The sequence below is a fragment of the Vulpes vulpes genome, chromosome 8 (genome assembly GCF_048418805.1).
Source record: "Vulpes vulpes isolate BD-2025 chromosome 8, VulVul3, whole genome shotgun sequence".
NCBI lineage: Eukaryota > Metazoa > Chordata > Mammalia > Carnivora > Canidae > Vulpes > Vulpes vulpes.
The window spans coordinates 38,052,261-38,071,869 of record NC_132787.1 but is presented as its reverse complement, the minus strand read 5'-3'; the positions used below and the strand labels follow the sequence as shown (position 1 = coordinate 38,071,869).

Sequence of the window (19,609 nt, the reverse complement as noted above, 5' to 3'; positions counted from 1 at the left end):
AGCCCAGCAGGGTCAACTGGGGCTTTGGGAGGAACCACTGGAATGGGGGGGCAGGGGCTGCTTTCTATCCTATCCTGGTCTCCTTCTGGCTCTACCCCCAGCCTTAGTGCTCTCAGACTGCTTTGCCACCACCCCCACCTTGTTTTCTCTGAAACAAACTCCCCTTCTACACTCCCCTTCTACACCAAGACCAACACACTTGGGAGGGGGGCAGTCCCTGCCAGCTCCCACCCCCCACCCACCACCACAGCACCTGCAACCCCTTCACCTCTTCATCACATTCTTCTCTCAGGGTGGAGGAGGCCTGTTTTCGCCCTCCTTTTGCTTCGGGGAAGGGATGGGAATGATCTCTATCCTGCCCTTTGGAGTTTATCGGCATCTCACTTCATCAGCACTCCTTCCCACTTGTGGGAGGCAGAAGGGAAGGGAGAAGGGAGGAGGAGGGCTACGTTGGCCCAACAACCAACCACACTCTGGATAAGCCATACGAGGAGGGTCCCCCCCCACCCCCGCTGGCCAGAGCCACCAGCCCCTCAGGGCAGGGGTTCCCCATCTCACCACCTCCTACCCCTCTCCAGGTCTGCGGGTCTACAGGTCTGCCTCCTGTGTCCCAGGTGCCCTGGGAGGTGGCAGAGAGATTGGTGGATGGACTGACCTGTAGGGATTGAGGGTGCAGATGGTGACAGCAGGGAAGACAAGCTTGTCGGAGTTGAGGTTGATGTTGAGGCTGACGGGGTAGCTGAAGTACTCCCCGAACAGCTGGCCGAACTGCCAATACATCATGATGAAGGCGCAGAGCCACAGCACGGCCCAGAAGGCCGTCTTCATGCGGTTGTGCTTGGAGCACACCAGGCGGATTGCACCATGGATGGTGGTGTTGTTGCAGAAGAACTGGAAGAGGTCCCGGTAGGAGCGGTGGAACTCGATCAGGGCCTCCTCCTCCTCTGTGGGCTGCTGGGGGGCCGCGGGTTTGGGGCCCAGCCCCTCCTCCTCTCGACACTCTCCTTTCATGAGCCTTGGGGAGCAGGGGTCATGGAGGGTCGGGGTCAGTGCTGCATTCTGAGCTCTGGTGCCTCTCCCATTATCACCTCGACCCAGAGGGAGGCTACTAGCCAGGCCCCCATCCCACCTGGAGCCCACCCTTCTCTGCCCCTCCCTCGCTCCCTCCACCTTCCCAGAGCTGGCTGACCTGCTGGAGTCCGCAGAACTGAGAAGAGCTGCTGCTGGGCTTCCCTGGGAAGCCACCCTTTGGGGTTCTGTCCCAGCACCTCCCTGTCTGTCTCCTCAGCTGTCAGTCTCCTTCCTGCAAGACCTGTGTCCCAGCTCAGGTTCTCTCTCTCTCTCTCTCTGTTTTCTGCTTTTCTTTGGGTCTCTTTCTCAGCTCTCTTCTTCCTGGCCTGTCTCCTGTCTGTGTGCCAGGCTCTCTGATCCTGCCTCTCTTCCTCTTTCTCCCCGCGTCACCCCCTTTCAGTCTAGGTGGGCTCTTCTCCTGCGTCCCTGGCCCTCCCCTTCAGCTGTGTCCTGACTCCCTCTCTGTCCCAGGGACAGAAGGGCTCCAGGAGGTCTGGGCTGCCTCCTGCTCCCAGCTCCCAGGTTGTGGCTGGACTGGGACTGGTTCCTTTCCAGTTGAATCTGGCAGCCAAGCCTCTCCTCCCCCTCACCTGACAGGTGCAGCGGGCAGTCTGGGGAGCCCGCCCGCCAGGCTGGGATGGAAGCGACAGAAGCCTCATTAGCATCTCAATTAAAGGTGAGCAGGGCAGGAGGAGGGGCCAAGGAGGAGTCAAAGCAGAGAGTTCTCCAAGGGGAGGAGAACTCCTGAGGGCAGATGCCCAGGGAGTTCAGGGCTGGAGGGGGCGAGAGGCCTCCCCCCAACCAAAAGTAATAGCAAGGGGCTGACAGACCAGGAGGCCAGAGACAGTCTGACCGGGCAGGGCCAGAGATCTTGGACAAGAAGAGGAATCCTAAACACCAAGCTGGGAGCCTAAAACAAAGAAACAGAGCCCAAATGAGAGGGACTAAGATTGGGGGGAGACCAGGAGAACAGGGAAGGCAGATAAAGGGAGAGGAGGACAGGATGGAGGCCTGGGAGGGGAGGGCAGAGTTGCTGGAGGGGCAGAGGGGTGGGGACCAGGCCTTTGAAGTGGAGGGAGCCAGCCCTGAAGGGACTCTCCCCTCCCTGGCAGGGTATCAAGGAGGAAGAAGCCCCAAGTGGGCTTCCAGGAGCTGGGGCCCCTCCCTGAGGACTCCTTCCAAAGGCACCCGAGGGTCAGCCTCACCCCCAGGTCTTGTAGAAGAAGAAGGGGTATCTGCAAGCCTCCTCCCTGCTCAATAAACTGGGAATACCTCCTGGCCCCACTGGGCTCTGGAGTACAGAGCGCCCCTCAGCCCACCCTCTCTGCTCCATCCTCTGCCCTCCTGACTCCCCACTCCCACTCTCTACCTTGCCCAGGCCAGGGAGGGACGAAGGTGCAGGTGAAGCTTGGGCGGGGCCCTGGGACATTCTGTTCTTTTTTATACCACACCATAGGCTGCCAGGCCAGGAATGTGTAATGTCCCCTATTGTGGTCACGGGGTTGCAGGAATGTGGTCACTGAGAGGCAGCACAGGGGCCAGGCAGGGCACTTGGGCACAGACCTGGATGGAGCCCAAGGAGCATTAGGGACAGCAGGCCCTGAGGGAACAGGGAGGGATGTGGGCAGCATGGGTGTCAGGGAGGGAGAAGGCACAGTTCAAGGCTACACCAGCCCTGGAAGGAAGGAAAAAGCTCACTGGTAGGGGCTGTGTTTCTCCTCCAAAATCTCTGCTCCAGACTTAATCCAGCAAGAGGATAAAGAGTGAAGTGTAAGCAGTGAGGACACAGAAAGGGAAGGGTCAGGGAGAAAGCCCAGAGACATATCCCAAGGAGGCACAGCCATACAACCCAGGCCCTGAGCCTCACAGGAGGGAGGTGGTGTCCACCACGGGTGGCCCCCCACACCCACCCACCCACCACAGGGGCTTCCTGGCTTCCAGCTTCCAGTGCCTCCCGGGAGGAGCAGTCCTGGGACATGCAGATACAGGCCCTGCCAGAGCACTGATGAAGACTCAGTGGAAGAAGATAGGCAGGCAACATAAGATTAGGACTCTAGTGGCAGAGATAAGAACTAAGTACTGAGAGAACCCCTGGTTTGCCGGGAGAGGGGAGAGGCACTCACCCTGAGACTCAGAAAGACTTCCTGGAGGAGGTAACATCGCAGCTGCCTCTTGAGGAACGCCAAAGAGTGTGCCAGGCAAATAAGAAGGAAGCAGGGTACTTCCAAATTGGGGGTACAGCCAGGTTATGGAGCTTCCTCTTGAGGCCAGAGGTCTCTTGTGGCCTCTTAAAGTGAGAGCTGCTGTCAACCAGGATTCCAAATCGGGTCCCCTCCCTTCCTTTGATCCCTGCTGCGGACACCCCTCCTAGAAAGGGAAAGCCTGGGTTTTCCTTCATTTTCTAGATGAAGAAACTGACCCTCCACAAAAGAAACCAGTTTTCAAACAAAATAGAAGCTAAGTGAAACACAAAATCATAATTCTTCTCCTTTGGGGTTGTCTACTGAGGGCATTTGCCATTTATTTCCCATGATGAACCAGCCAGAGACTCCCGGGGAGTTGGAGCCCCCTTGCACCTGGTTTTGAAAGCTAGGGAGGTTCACACACAGAGTCCATGGGCTCATTAGCAATCTGGGTCCTGGGTTATCTCCCTGACTCTGAAAATCTCTTGACACCGTCCCCTCACATTCCCATGGGACCCAGACACTCCTAGAACCTCCATTCTCCCTGGAACCAGGTCCCTAAACAAGGAACCATCCTACCTACAAATAGGGTATATGACACCCTGCTCCTTTCATCTGAAAGGTTCACAGAGGCACTGCCCTGTCTTCTGTATTAGCTAGCTGGTGTCTGAAATCCAACCATAGCTTAAAGCACAGCACACAGTCTTAATCTCAAAGGCTCTGTAAGAAGAATTGCAAGGCCTGGTCTGGGCTGAGCTTGAGCGTGTGGTGTCCCTATAACTGCTGTCAAGGTACAGGAAGGTAGCGCATGCTTACAGGAAGTGTCCTTCTAGATCTGGAATGGGCCAGATCGAGTTTGTTGTTGTGAGGAACATAGAAATCTAAGACCTGCTCTTCTGCTTCGGTCATGGCTCCATTTTATTTTATTTTATTTTATTTTTTTATTGTTTATTTATGATAGTCACAGAGAGAGAGAGAGAGAGGCAGAGACATAGGCAGAGGGAGAAGCAGGCTCCATGCACCGGGAGCCCGATGTGGGATTCGATCCCGGGTCTCCAGGATCGCGCCCTGGGCCAAAGGCAGGCGCAGAACCGCTGCGCCACCCAGGGATCCCTATTTTATTTTATTTTATTTTATTTTATTTTATTTTATTTTATTTTATTTTATTTTATTTATTTTATTTTTCATGGCTCCATTTTAAATAGTATCTTTGAAAGTGCAGAAATCATGCCCAAATACATTGTTGTCACGATGCAACTTTCCAACAATACAGAAATATACAGACCAACAAAAGCTCCCCTTTGTCCCATTTCTTACCCACCCCTCGGCCCAAGGAGAGCCATCATAATCCATCTGGATCTTTTGTGTGCTTTTATAGACCTATATGTATTTCTTTAAACTTACACTTTTTTTCATAAGTGGGACCATGTCATAGGTATTCTGTAACTCCCATTTTTGCCTTTAAATTATGAGACTTTGTTTTGTGGTTTTCTTCTTTTAAAGATTTTATGTATTTATTTAACAGAGAGAGAGCACAAGCAGGGGGAGTGGCAGGGAGAGCATAAAGCAGGATCCCAGGACCCTAGGATCATGACCTGAGCTGAAGGCAGATGCTTAACATACTGAGTCACCCAGGCACCCCTAAACTATGTGACTTTGAAAAAGCAACTTTATCTCTCAGGGCCCCCATATTCTCATCTAAAAAGTGAAATGGCAGTGGGGAGGAAAGGTGAGCCAGCCCAGATGGTCCTACAGACCCCTTCCAGTTGACTTAACACAGGAGGGAGCCAAGGCCTGGAGAAGCAAAGTGACTTGCCCACAGACAACAAGGAGTTAGTAGTGAGGCCCAATGAAGAGCTGAGCCTCTTCTTTTTCCACACTCAGTGCTGCTCCCCTGACTTCCAGAGAAGTGGAGTCTTGTTCCATGGGGGACCTAGGGCCTTGCTGTACTTGTTTTGGAAGTTCCCCTAGCCTCTCCCTGTTTCTTCCCTCCTAGCACTAGCCATCCCCTGACCCTGTGGGGTTGCCATAAAATGTGCAAAGGCAACAGGGAGAGAAGAAAAACAGAGGGTCTGCAAAGGGATGAGGGTTGTAAGTTGGAAGGGTCTTCCTGCTCCTTGCTCTCTGGGGAACAGGACATGATGGAAATAATGCTCTTCCACTCCCAGAAAGCCTTGTTGAGAATTCTATGGTGGCACTTATCACTGTATACTATTATTATCCTGGCATGTGTGTGTGTGTGTGTGTGTGTGTGTGTGTGTACCTGTGTGTATCCATGTGCGTGCATATGCACAGGCCTTACTTTGAGTTCTCTGAGAACAGGTGCTAGTCTTATTCATCTTGGTGGCCCACTGTCCAGTGGTCACTGTTTGTTGACCTACTCTGCAGAAGACAGCAAAATTAACATCTTCAGACTCAAAGTTTATCTTTGGCAGAGAATGATGTGGCTATGAGAAAGCATCTCCATCCAACATCCTGATTTCCGCTGACAACTCATTAATTTGTAATCTATTAATTTATCTACATTTCCTTCACTTTTTGCATTTCAGTCTCTATTCTTTCTAGCATAAAAAAATGAGTCACTCAATTAAATGCAACTCTCTATTCTCACTACTTAGAGCTAATTAGCCTCTCAACACTGGACTGACCACCGTGGAAAACAGGGATCCTTCTATCTAGACTTAATATGGTGTCCTTAACCTAAAAGGATGCACCAGAAAATTCCTCCTTGCCACTCCTACTCCAGTCTCCTGGCAGGAGACTTAGAAGTTCACCATTAGAAGTTCACCCCTTGGGACACCTGGGTGGCTCAGCAGTTGAGCATCTGCCTTTGGCTCATGGCACGATCCTGGAGTCCCAGGATCAAGTCCCACATCAGGCTTCCTGCGTGGAACCTGCTTCTCCCTCTACCTATGTCCCTGCCTCTCTCTCTCTGTGTCTCTCATGAATAAATAAATAAAATCTTAAAAAAAAGAAGAAGAAGTTTATTCCTTTGGGTCAAGACCCGATTTCTCTACCAATAATTCTTGGGATTATTGGAAAGGATGGTCACCAGTGAAAATGCCAACACACTGGGGAAGGAAGGCCCTCACCCATGATAAGTCTCTCAGTGTTTCCCAAGCCCTTTTTAAGGACACCAGTTGGCTAAGAGCAGTGTGGGGAAGAGGAAACAGAGAGAGTATCTAAAAGAATCCATTCCCACCAACCCCTTTTTGGGATTCTTCCTGGACCTCTGGGAAGAAAAATCTCTCACCACTACCCTTGAAAGTAGGCCTGGGAGAAGAGCCCCACTCCCAAACATTCTGGGAATCTATGGGGTACACTAGTCCACACCTGGTACTGCCCAATGGAAATCAGTAAAACTTGAAGGAAGCTGGCAAAGAACACAAGAAACCAAGACAATGCCCTGCCCATAAAGAATTCATGGATCTGCCTGTGAGTTTCCTTTATCCTCTGGAGGAGATTGGGTAGGCATAATAACTACTTATTGGTAAGCTTTATCAATAATGGTCCAGCTTAGAAACAAGAAACACTCCAAGTCTTTCAAATGGAAGAAATTTAGCCCAGGAAATTGGTACACAGGTGATGAAGAAGATAAGAAGCCAACGGGGGACAGCAAGACAACCCAGAAAGCTACAAAGCAGGAGGCCAGTCCATCCTATCTCTAGGGCTGGAAAGCCAGCAGGGTCATGTAGCCTTATAGACCCAGAGGCCTCCTGAGCCATTCAAAGGGAAGTCAACAATGGGGGCTCCCTGAGAGGAGACAGGATTATGAAAGGAAAGAAGGAAGAAGCACAACCAACCACAGGTGATGTCCCATGTCCCACAGCAAAGAGAAAGGGGAGAAAGAACCTGGGTCTTCCTATTGGCTGAACCTACCCAGAAGCTGGAGGAAAAGGGAATCTGGGAAATGTAGTTCCCAATAGTGATCCAGAACAGAACAGATGTGCAAGCAAACCAGTAGGTGACTGGCAAAGAAGAAGGAAGAAGGAGAAGGAGAAGGAGAAGAAGGAGAAGGAGAAGGAGAAGGAGAAGGAGAAGGAGAAGGAGAAGGAGAGGAGGAGGAGGAGAAGAAGAAAAAGAAGAAGAAGAAGAAAGAAGAAGAAGAAAAGTGGCCCAGAGAGGGGATTAAAGTCCACATCTTAAGACTCTTCTTTAGGATCCAGAGAGTCCTTGAAGGTGAACTGACAGCATAAGACTGGCAGCAGGAAGGAGTTCAGCCACCTGGGCTTAAAAAAGACCTGAGATAGTGCTTACCTGTGAAGCAGGAACCTTTTGAAGTGCAAGAAGTGTTCTAGGGAGATACGCAAGAACTTACAAAAGTGAAAATTCACCAATCTGTGTATATAAGATTAGCATACTTTATGCATTTCATTATTTGTAAGTTATACCTCAATTTAAAAAAAAACTGGAGTTCCTAGGATTTTAATAAAATCCTGCAATATTTTCAAATGAAAATGATACATGTCTGGGGTCTCCTTCCAAAGAATTAAAGAAAGATTAGAAGAACAGAGGAGGGCTGTATGGAAGAGAGAAGACTGGCCATGAGCCGAAGCTAGAGTTCACAATGTTATTTTCTTCCCTTCTGTGTAGGTATATGTTACGTGAAAATTTCCGTAATAAAAAGTAAAAAGAGGGGCACCTGGGTGACTCAGGGGCTGAGCATCTGCCTTTGGCTCAGGTCGTGATCCCAGGGTTCTGGATCGAGTTCCTCATCAGGTTCTCCTCAGGGAGTGCCCTGTGTCTCTGCCTCTGTCATGAATAAATAAATAAAATATTTTTAAAATAAAAAATAATAAAAAGAGAAAAGAGGTTCTAGGGACCCTACACACACACATACACCTTCATGCACTGAAGGGCTCAGTGGTGAGTCCAATCCCAGCCCCCAATTCCCTTGACCCGGAAAGAGCAGGAGCCCTGAGTGGTGCATGCAGCTCTGAAATTTCGTCCCTTTCTGGGCAGCCCTGGACCACTCATATAAACACTGGCCCGCAGACTACAGATCTGACTACAGTACAATACAGATCTGTACCAGGGGAGGACAGCAAAAGGCCTAAACTCAGGGAGGCCCTTCACTCTGTTGTGAGCCTCCTCCCCAGACACACTCCTACACTAGGACTTCCCAGCTCCTCCACCAAGAGGCTGTCCAGCCAGTCAGATCAACCAACTCCTGAAAGGATGAGTACAGAAGAGGAAGCAGCATGATTGCCGGAATGAGCTCAGGACCTGGGAATCAGGAACTCTGGAGTCTAGGCTGGTTCCACATACATTGACTATGTGACGTGGACAAGGCATCACCATTTACTCCATAACTATGTACTGGACACTTGGAATGGGCCAGACTGGGCTAAGCACAGGGACCCAGACTTAAGGATTCAGTCCAGGTCATTGCAGAGCTCCCAGCCTGGTGGGGAGGGAGGCAAAAAACAATAGGTCACAGACTGCATTGGGGGTTGGGGTGGGTGGCTGTGTGGCCTGGGGTGGGGGTGCTTCTCGGAGCCCTGGTGGACCTCCAGGACAGATGGGAGCTAGCCAAGAGCACAGAATCTTGAGGACTGGAGAGCCTGGCATAAGGGGACATGGAGGGTGCTGTTCATGGGTTGCAAGGAAATGATGGGAAGAAAGGGGGCAGGGACAAGGCCAAATCCCCCCTCAGCCTCTGTCTTCTCATCCTTGAGGGGAGGGGGCTAGATGGGAGGGATCTCAGCCTCCTCCAGTTCAGAGGGATTCAGAGGCTCCTGGGTGAGGAAGCTGGGAAGGAGGGCTGTGGCTGCCCAGCTCCCCGCAGCCACCCCTACTGGTCTTCAGGAACTGGGTCTACCCTTCCTCCCTGTCATCTAAGCACTGGGGATCAGGGGCCGCCGCCCTCTCTGCAGTGTCTTGTAGGTGACCTGTGCCCCCTAATGTGTGCACCAGGATGGGTCAAGGATGGGGAGGGCCAGCTGACTTGTTATTCCTTTGTAGCTTATCTTTAAAAAGCACACAACAGGGCAGGAACCCCCAGGAGTCCAGACGGATGCCAGCTTGGGACTTCTGTTTCCTAGATGCTGCGTGGCTGGCTGGCTGTGGTCCTCCGCGGGCCCCGCACTCTCTGTGTCCGTGGGTCACAGGCCCTTCCACTTTCAAATCTGGCACCCAGCTGGACACAGCTTTGTCCGTCTGTCTCTGTTCCAAGTCAGCTCTGACCTGCTCTCCAGGGCTCATCTGAGCCTTGCCCACTGGCTCCGCTGCCCCCTCCCCACCTAGCCTGGCTCCGTGGTCCTCCCCTCCAGGCCAGACTTCCGAAGAAGGGAGGAGGCCCGGTTCCGGCCCTGCTGCCCTCACGTGCTTTCCCGGCCGCCCCCTCCCGCCCTGCATCGGGGCAGCCAAGCCTGTTCCTCTTCCCCGATTGCGATTGCGACAGCTGCCTCTGCTCCCAGAGCTCCCTGTCCCCGCCCCGAAGGCCGGCTCGCTCCACTCCCACTTCCTGAGCCTGGCGCTGGAGCCCTGGAGGCCAGGCCAGGCCCGGCCGCTGGGCCCCCGGGGGCACGTCAGCCCCAGCCCTGTCCCAGGCCCTGGGCTCAGGAGGTTGCTGCCACCGCTGCCCAGGACTTGCAGGCCTCCCACCTTCCTCCCAGGCCTCCACCCGTCTGGCCGACTGGCCGACTGGCCGACTGGCCGCCATGCGCCTGCCATGGGCCGCCTCCCCCTGCGGCCTGGCCTGGGGGCCACTCATCGTGGGCCTCTGCAGTCTCCTGGCAGCATCCCAGGCCCGACTGGTAAGGGAGGGGCCCATGCAGGTGGGTGGCGGCTGGCTGGGGAGGGGCAGAGGGGTCTGGGCAGCCCTCCCTCTAGTCCCTCTGCCCTCCCCAGCTGACCCCTGAACAATCCGCCCCTGCTCCTCATCTCCCCTCGAAGGAGCTCCCCTACCACACGGAGAACCAAACCTGCCAGGACCGGGAGAAGGAATACTACGAGCCCAAGCATCAGGTCTGCTGCTCCCGCTGCCCCCCAGGTGAGAGGCAAGGGCCAGAGGAAGCCGGGGATGGGAGATGAGTTGCAGGGGACTCCGGCCCACCTCTCTCCCTTGGAGGGAAGGCAGACACCATCTCCCAGGAAAACCAGCTGGCCATCCTTCATGTGCGGTTGTCGAGAGGACAGGGTCCCCCAGCAGGCAGCAGAGGCGAGGGGGGACCCTGCTCCCCTGACACTCCAGCTGCCCCACTCACGTTCTAGGCACACACGTCTCAGTGGAATGCAGCCGCAGCCAGGACACAGTGTGTGCCATGTGCCCCGAAAATTCCTACAACGAGCACTGGAACCATCTCTCCATCTGCCAGCTGTGCCGCCCCTGTGACCAGAGTGAGTGGCATTGTGCCTGGGGAGGCTGGGATCTCCTGGCATGCAGCCCCTCCGCTGAGCTCTCCTGTCTCCCCACCAGTGCTGGGCTTTGAGGAGACCGTGCCTTGCACCAGCAGACAGAAAACCCAGTGCCGCTGCCAGCCGGGAATGTTCTGCGTACACTGGGACACTGAGTGTGTACACTGCGAGCCACTCTCTGACTGCCCACCTGGCACCGAAGCTGAGCTGACAGGTCAGAGGTCCCTGTGGCCAGAGGGCAGGGAGGACGCTGGGTCCCCGTGATCCTGAAGGGGGCAGGGCGCATAGTGCTGGGTTTGTGGGGTGCCCCAAGGTAGTTCTCGTTGGTATATAGAGCCCCCCTCTCACTGCCCACTCCCGTGAAAGGCTCACAGCAGGGGTGTGCAGAGACTTGGAACTGGGAACAGATGCCTCAGGAGCTTTCTCTCAGCTCTGGGGAGGCCCCTTGGGCAAGAGGGAGACTAGAATGAGGTAGGCAGGCAGGAAGGGGCCCTCCAGTGGGAGCAAAGGAAACTCATGGAGAGACTCTCCTTGGCCACTCACCCTGGCTGGCCCTTGTTTTTCTCTTGCCAGATGAAGTCGGGGTGGCTAACAGTAACTGTGTTCCCTGCAAAGCAGGGCATTTCCAGAATACCTCCTCCCCCAGGGCCCGCTGCCAGCCCCACACAAGGTGAGTGTGCCCCCGCCCCGTACCCCTACCACCCCAGAAGTCCCAGATGCTGACCACCCCCCGCCCCAGCTATGCTCACCGTCCAAGGGCTCGCCTTGCCACTTCCAGCCCTGTGTGCACCTGAGTCGGGCCTCTCTATCCTCCACAGGTGTGAAGAGCAGGGCCTGGTGGAGGCAGTTCCAGGCACTGCCAAGTCTGATACCAGCTGCAGACATCCACTAGAGCACTCTGAGACGCCAGGTGAGGGGCCTGGGCCTGAGGAGCACATGGAGGGGGTGGGTGGGAGGACTGTGGGAAGGTGCCTTAATTCCTCCCATCTAAGAAAATGGGGAAAAGATGAATCCTTCTCCCTCAGAATTGGGGCAAGCAGAGAAGTTCCCTAAAGAAAACTCGGAGTATCCCGAGGCCAGCTTAATATACACAAATACATACAGTCTTTTTAAGTTATGTATTAGAACTTGTAAGTTGCATATAATATCATGCCAAGGACCACTCCTACACTGATATGTGATTGTAACTGACATCATTGTCATCATTTTGGACATGCCCCTATCATATAATCTACTTTACTAGACTGAAAATCTCTCCCTCTCTCTCTCCTTTTTTTAAAGATTTTATTTATTTATTCATGAGTGATGGAGAGCCAGAGACATAGGCAGAGGGAGAAGCAGGCTCCCCATGGGGAGCCCGATGTGAGACTCAATCCCCAGACTCAGAATCACGCCCTTTGCTGAAGGTAGACGCTCAACCACTGAGCTACCCAGGTGTCCCTGAAAATCTCTTTATTAGATTACACACTTTCATTATGAGAGAGTTCATCCCACATTTGACTCTTGTTTTGTTTTGTTTTTTTCTTTCTGTGAAGTTACTGGTTTCCTAGCCTAACAGATGATTAAGGGATATTTCTAATGACTGTGAACATTATTTGTTGGGAGAAAGTTTATTACCTTTTTTAAATTACCAAATATTTATAATAATAGCTTTCATGTAGTGAGAGTTAGTGTGTCAGGCACTCTGCCAGCACTTGACAATCACTAACTCATTTAATCTTGCTTAATGACCCTAGAAAGTACAACTGACCCTTGGACAATACTGGCTTTAACTGCGCGGGCCCACTTACATGTGGCTTTTTTTCAATAAATACAGCACAGTTCTATAAATATATTTTCTCTTATGATTTTCTTAATAACATTTTCTTTGCTCTCACTTTAACACAGTATACAAATACATGACATACAAAATATGTGCTACTCAACCATGTTACTGGTAGGGCTTATGGCCAACAGTAGACTATTTGCTGTTAAGACTTTTTGGGAATCAATAGTTATACATGGATTTTCAACTGCATGCGGGTCAGTGCTCCTAACCCCCATGTTGTTCAAGGGTCATCTGTAGTTCTATTATTATCCTCACTGAGGGGAGGAGGCTCAGCAGAGTTTATGTGACTTGCCCCAGATCACCCACGTGGTAACTGGTATTATGAAGATCTCTTCTCAGTTCTTTCTTATTCCAGACCCCATGCCAGAAAGCCCGCACACCTCTAGAAAATTAGAAAATTCATGGGGAGCTTGGGTGGCTCAGCTGGTTAATTGTCTGCCTTTGGCTTAGGCTCAGGTCAGGATCCTGGAGTCTTGGGATCCAGCCCCAAGCTCAGTGGGGAGCCTGCTTCTCCCTCTGCAACCCCACCCCCACCCCCATGCTCATGCTCTCTCAGTCTCTTGCTGGCACTCGCTCACTCTCTCTCTCTCTTATAATAATAAAGATCTTTAAAAGAGAAAAAAAAGAAAAAAGAAAAGTCAGAGAAACAAAACTAAAAATCATCCACAGGATCATCACTTACCATTATCCAACTCTTAATATTTTTTAATATATCCTCCAGACATTTTTCTATGTATGTCTACACATCTAATTGTTTTTCCAGAAGTGGAGTCATTTGAATATTTTGTAACTTGATTTTTCATTCAAATATATCAAATCTTTTTCCATGTCCTTTTGTTACTTTTTAATGATGTATCAAATACAATTGGCACTCTGGAGCTGGAATTTTAGATCATATGTACCTCACCCCTTCATTTTATTTTTGAATAAATTGATGCTCCAAGAGGTAGAATGACTTACATAGTCATCCACTTGGGCCAGGACCCAGATGTCTCTGACTCCAGGTCCAGTTTTTTCCCATGCCTCCCACTCTGCCCTCCCTCAGGCCCCAGATTTAGGTGGATCAGGAAGGACAAGCTCCCAATATGCACATGTCCAAGTGTTCCTGACTTTGCCTAGACACACTTAATGGGTGCTGTAGACTCTGCTATGAAAGACAGGAATTAGGGCTTCAGGGTGGCTCCGTGGTTGAGCATCTGCCTTTGGCTCAGGTCATGATCCCAGGGCCCTGGGATGGAGTCCCACATCAGGCTCCCTTCAGAGAGCCTGCTTCTCCCTCTGCCTGTGTCTGCCTCTCTCTCTGTCTCTTATGAATAAATAAATTAAATCTTTAAAAGAAAGGCAGACAGATAGGAATTATCCACTGCTACATACCAGAACCTGAGAACCCCAACTCCCAGCCTCCCTTCCAACTCCCTGCCCCGGAACCTGCCCTGAGCAAGAGGATGGAGACCTTGCAGCCCCTCCTCCCCCACCCCCATAAACACCCCCACAGAGACAGAGGGGCAATCCCAGCTCCTACAGTGGCCTCTCTCTAAGATGGTCATTTCCACAGAAACCTGTCCCTGTGCTGAGTCTGCTTACAAACCCAAGCCCCAGCACTCCTGCCCCGCCACCCACCCCAGCAACCCTCTTCCAGCCCTGGAAAACCACCTGTGCACACTCCTGTTCTCACCCACAGGCCACCAGAACCACCCCCAAAAAACCTCCATCCATGACAGAGTTTCTGCTGGCTGCCAGGAGGTCCTCCCCAAGTCCAACTTGGCTCCTCTTCTCTGTAACCCAAGGGCAGCTTCTCTAACTGCCTTTAGGAACCACAGTGGGTCTAGGTGGGAAAAGCTGTGCTGCCCTTTTCTCTGGGTCACCCAGAGAACTAGAAAGCCGGTCCTTAGCTTCCCTCCTGCCTCTGCACCTCCCACCCCATGTCACCACGGCTCTCCTGTCTTCTATCCCCCCAGGAACTGTGATGGTGCTGGCTATCCTGCTGCCACTGGCCTCTTTCCTCTTCCTCACCACGGTCCTGGCCTGCACCTGGAAGAACCACCCCTCCCTCTGCAGGAAGCTGGGTAGGGAGGAGCTGGGTACCAGCAGGGCAGTGGGGCTGGCCAGCTGGCTGTCCCCACCTGAATGAGGGAGGGAGTTTGGGGTGGGAGGAACAGTCAGCTTCCCCAGTGCCAACCCTTCGGCCCATCCACATCCCGAAGACTCGAGATGCTCGCCCCCAGCACGGACATTCTGTCCACCCCGTCCCTCTTTTGGAGGCTGGAAATAAGGACAATGATAGCTCGTTCCTTCTGGGAACCCAGGGTGGGGGGCAAACGCCACAGCAGGGTGTGAAGGGTGAAAGCCCCAGCAGCGGCCCAGGCCTACTGGAGGCCTGACCCTCATTTCATTTTCTATTACAGGATCCCTGCTCAAAAGGCGTCCAGAGGTAACAGGGAAGGCTGAGGAGGCATAAGGAGGGGCGGGCAGGCATAAGTGAACAGGGTGGGGTAGGCAGGATAAGAGTGTGCAGGCTTCAGCATCCATTCAACTAATGATTGATTGAGCCTACTATGTGCCAGGCACCATTCTGGGCACCATGGATATAGCAGTGAGTGAAACAAAGTACCTGCCCTCCCAGAGTTATAGGCCAGGGGAGCAAGAATAAAGTTAAATGAATCAGGAGGTGATAGTGGCTAATAAAACACGGTAGGGGGACAGTGGCAACAGGTGGGGGTATATTTTTCTTAGAGTGGGCAGAGAGGGCCTCTCTGATGAACTAATATTTGAGCAGAGAGCTGAAGAAATAAGGGAGCCAACCATCACAATATCTAGGGGAAAGTGTCGGGAGGAGGGACATCGAGTGCAAAGGCCCTGTGGCAGGGAGCATAAAGTGGAATAGAGGAGAACAGTTGCCTAAGCATGGAGTGGGGTGTGGGGATTAAAGAAAGACGGGGGTCTGAGGCCCACATCATTGGTTGGTTCTCTGCCTTTCTCCTATAGGGAGAGGAATCAAATACTGCTGACGGAAGCTGGGAGCCTCCTAGGGTCAACCCACATTTCCCGGACCTGGTAAAGCCTCTTCTACCCTTCTCTGGAGACTTGGCCTCAGCCTCAGCCAGACTCCCAGCACCCCCAAGTCTGGAGGAAGAGATGCTACAGCAGCAGAGTCCTCTCAGCCAGGCCAGAGAGCTGGAGCCTGAGTTCCCAGAACAAGGCCAGGTGGCCCACGGTAAGCCTAGGGCAGGTGGCCGGGAGAAGTGGGGGCAGGGAAGGAAAGGTGGGAAGGGAGGGACAGTGGGCAGGAGAAGAATGTGAGCCAGACAGAAATGAGAAGACTTAAGGAGAGTAAGACTAAACACCATCAGCCCCTCTCACTCTGCCTCCCTCCCACAGGTACCAATGGCATTCACGTCACCGGCGGGTCTGTGACTGTGACTGGCAACATCTACATCTACAATGGGCCAGTACTGGGGGGAGCACGAGGCCCTGGAGACCCCCCTGCTTCCCCAGAGCCTCCATACCCCACCCCTGAAGAGGGTGCCCCTGGCCCTCCTGGGCTCTCTACACCCTACCAGGAGGATGGCAAAGCTTGGCACCTGGCTGAAACAGAGACCCTGGGGTGCCACGCCCTCTAACAGGGACAAGGACCCAACTTGACACCCATGCCTCTTAGTGTCTGGGAAAAGCCAGGAGAAGGCAGGTGCGAGAACACCTTACCCCTGAGGCTGCCCTACCCACATGGGATTGACAGAGGGCCTGGGCAGGGCTCCTGAGAGGCAGACCCCAAGGGGCCAGGCCTCAGACGCGTCTCCGAGAGCAGGGCTGGCCACTAGCTGGGCATGTACCTGCTACCAGACTCTTGCCACCATCTGAGCAGGCCTGAGACTTCATTGCAGACCCTTCTGCCCGCTGGGGCTGTGGCAGCTCAGCTTCCAGCACGGACAGGACATATGATGCTAACTGCTGCCCATCATGACACTCTGAACTCTCAGTGTGGCGCCAGAAGGATGCCAGCCACGTGGTCACTTGCAAGGACATCAGTGGGACCTGCAGCAGACTCGTGGTGTTCATCCCCCAGCTTCAGAGGCCCTTTGAGAGCCCACACTTCACATGGACTGAAGTAGACCCTTGCATGAAGACAGAGTTACGTGGAGGACCACCCCTCCCCTCTCCTCCCAGACAAGAAAAGGAGTCATTAAACATTGGGGATTTGGATACAGTTACTAGGGAGAAGGGAGAGTTTTGGAGGGGGAGGAAAACAGCAAGTGTATTTATAAATTGTAACCACATGCAAATAAAGAGGAGATAAGACCTAGATCACTTATTTTCTACGGATTCACATAAAAACACTATTCCAGGGCTGACAAGGTAACAGCCAGTGTTCTAAAGCCTTTGCAATATTAACCTAGGCGATCCTTACCACATCTCCCTGGGATAGAGACTTTTACTATTCTTGTTGAACAAATGGGGAAACTGAGCCACAGAGAGGGCAAATGACTTGCCCAGTTCAGCTGCCAATGGCAAAGCTGGATTGGCACCCAGTCCGTCAGGCTCCAGAGGCCTCTTAGATAAAAACTTCACACACCACACCCTTACAGAACTCTGAACAGGTAAAAACAACAGCAACAACAAAAAGGGCTGGTTTTCTCAAATAATCAGACTTCTTCATGTCCTGTGGGCATTCAGTCGTGGCCAACTCTCACACCGCCAACCACAATGCAAAGTGAAAGCATGCTCTTTCCACAAGGCTGATCAAAGGGAAAGATGTGCACTTCAGACATAAAATATGAGAGATCACACTCACATTCAGACAGTGAAGCGATCCAGGCCGATCTCCTTCAACTAAGAAGGGGCACCTATGATTTTTACTTGTTTACTTGTTTTTTGTCTTATTTTTTTTTTCCCCAGAAAAAGAACTTTAAATCTTCTCAAGCTCTTTGATTAGGATTAGGAAATGTTTGGGCCTCAGAATTTATCAGCCTCGCCGCCTGGTAGAGACAACCTGAACGTGAAGGATTGTGAGCAAGGCCACAGGCAGCCGCCTTCTCCTTCCATAAAAGGCCACCATCTGGGTCTGATGTTAAGAACTCTGTCACTGGGGCTCATCAAGATGGTGTGGCTATAAAACACATGCTGCAGGAGCCGTTCGATCCATTGAGTGGTTGGGTTATTTAAGGCTGACCATGAGAGTATTAGATCCAAACTCCTTTATTAAGAAGTAAGCCTTGGGGTGTCTGGGTGGCTCAATCAGTTAAGCATCTGCCTTTGCTCAGGTCAGGATCCCAGGGTCCTGGGATGGAGCTGCAGTCCTGCGATTGAGTCGGGGTCCTGAGACCCAAGAATCAGATGCTAAACCGACTAAGCCACCCAGGCACTCCTTGATTGTTGTCTTCAAAAGAAACGGGATACCTGAGTGGCTCAGTGGTTTAGCGCCTGCCTTCCACCCAGGGCGTGATCCTGGGGACCCAGGATTGAGTCCCACATCAGACTTCCTGCATGGAGCCCGCTTCTCCCTCTGCCTGTGTCTCTGCCTCTCTCTCTCTCTGTATCTCTCATGAATAAATAAATAAAATCTTGAAAGAAAGAACCAGATACAAGAGTAGCTGATAATGGGACAATTAAGTCGAATCCAGCGAACCCCCATATGTTATCTTTGAGAACGCCACTCCTATATCACATGGAGGACAAAGCCAACACTGAGTCCAACCAATGACAGCATAGGTGCAGGGAGGCCAGTAAGGAAGCTAAGAAATGATGCTTGAGCTGTGGCAGCCATCTTGCTATCATGAGAAGGGGCCACAGAGATAAAAAGCCAATCCTCTGAGGATGGAGGTCCTGGAAGAAAAAAAAGAATATGGTTCATGAGACATTCTTTTTTTTGTGTAAATCAGTGTAAGTTTTCTTTTTCTTTTTTAGTTTTAACTTCATTTTCTTTCTTTGGGTGGGTAATTTATTCATATGGCTCAAAATTCAGAAAATATCAAACAGTAAATGGTGAAATGTTTCTCTTCCACTCCTGACACTCAACCACGAAAGTACCCTCCCTGGAAGCAATCAATGTTACTGTTTCTGATGCTTTTCCAGAAGTCATTGACAAATATATACAAATACTACAAATATATATATATATATATATATATATATATATATATATATATTCCTCCTTTTTTTCCACAAATGGCAGCACATTCTCTGTATATCCTTCCCCTTGCCTTTTTCATTTATCAAAATACCTTGGCCATAATTCCATACCAGTATCAAAAAGCTCCCTCCTTAATTTGTGTATCTGCATCTGTATAGTATCCCATTACATGGCTGCCCCAGTTAACTAGATCCCTTTGAGGCTTTTTAATTAATTTCCAACCTTTACCACTAAAACCAATTCCAGGGGTGACTGGGTGGTTCAGTTGGTTGAGTGTCCAACTCTTGTTTCAGCTCAGGTTATGATCTCAGGATTGTGAGATACAACCTTGAGTTGGGCTCTATGCTCAGCAGAGAGTCTGCTTGAGATTCTTTCTCCCTCTTCCTCTGGCCCTCCCCAACTTGCATGCATTCTCTCTCTCTCAAATAAATAAATAAATAAATAAATAAATAAATAAATAAATCTCTTTTTTAAAAAAAGTTCCACAATAATAATATATGTCGTTTTGTACATGTGGGAGTAGTGCTATCAAAAAAGTTGCTAGAGGGACGCCTCAGTGGCTCAGCGGTTTGGCGCCTGCCTTCAGCCCAGGGTGTGATCCTGGAGACCCAGGATTGAGACCCACGTCAGGCTCCCTGCATGGAGCCTACCTCTCTCACTCTGCCTCTCTCTCTGCCTCTGTCTCTGCCTGTCTCTCTGTATCTCTCATGAATAAATAAACAAAATCTTAAAAAAAAAACATTTGCTAGAGAGGCGCCTGGGTGGCTCAGTCAATGAAGTGTCTGCTTTCAGCTCAGGTCATGATCTCCAGGTCCTGGGATTGAGCCCCACTTTGGTGGCAGACACCCTGCTCAGCAGGGAATCTGCTTCTCTTTCTCCCTCTACCCCTCCCCCTGACTCGTTCTCTCTCTCTCTCAAATAAATACATAAAAATCTTTTTTAAAATTGCTAGAAAGAAAATTGGGAGTCAATGGGACACCTGGGTGGCTCAGCAGTTGAGCAGCTGCCTTCAGCTCAGGATGTGATCCCAGGGTTCTGGGA

At 51.4% G+C, this 19,609-nt stretch overlaps 2 protein-coding genes across 7 annotated transcripts in view; one reads left to right on the top strand and one right to left on the bottom strand.

Annotated features, from left to right (window-relative positions):
• SCNN1A (sodium channel epithelial 1 subunit alpha) overlaps window positions 1-10,596 on the bottom strand; it is a 33,770-nt gene extending 23,174 nt beyond the window's left edge. The window contains exons 1-4 of one of the 6 annotated variants that reach the window (XM_072766179.1): window positions 10,463-10,596; window positions 7,897-8,006; window positions 3,195-3,438; window positions 656-1,015 (exon numbers count right to left, since the gene is read on the bottom strand). In XM_072766179.1, coding sequence (XP_072622280.1) covers window positions 656-1,011 — 356 coding nt within the window. In that variant the 5' untranslated portion in view covers window positions 1,012-1,015; window positions 3,195-3,438; window positions 7,897-8,006; window positions 10,463-10,596. Of the gene's footprint in view, window positions 1-655; window positions 1,016-1,189; window positions 2,432-3,194; window positions 3,439-7,896; window positions 8,007-10,311 lie in introns of those variants that run through there. The other 5 variants (XM_072766180.1, XM_072766182.1, XM_072766181.1 and 2 more) reach the window with 5 other exon arrangements.
• Window positions 9,362-16,741, top strand: LTBR (lymphotoxin beta receptor). The gene is made up of 10 exons (XM_025995369.2): window positions 9,362-10,012; window positions 10,152-10,248; window positions 10,470-10,595; window positions 10,675-10,827; window positions 11,187-11,283; window positions 11,432-11,523; window positions 14,400-14,507; window positions 14,847-14,872; window positions 15,427-15,655; window positions 15,820-16,741. The coding sequence occupies exons 1-10, from the start codon at window positions 9,917-9,919 to the stop codon at window positions 16,059-16,061; spliced, it is 1,266 nt and encodes a 421-aa protein (XP_025851154.1). The 5' UTR covers window positions 9,362-9,916; the 3' UTR covers window positions 16,062-16,741.
• Window positions 16,742-19,609: the final 2,868 nt, after the last annotated feature.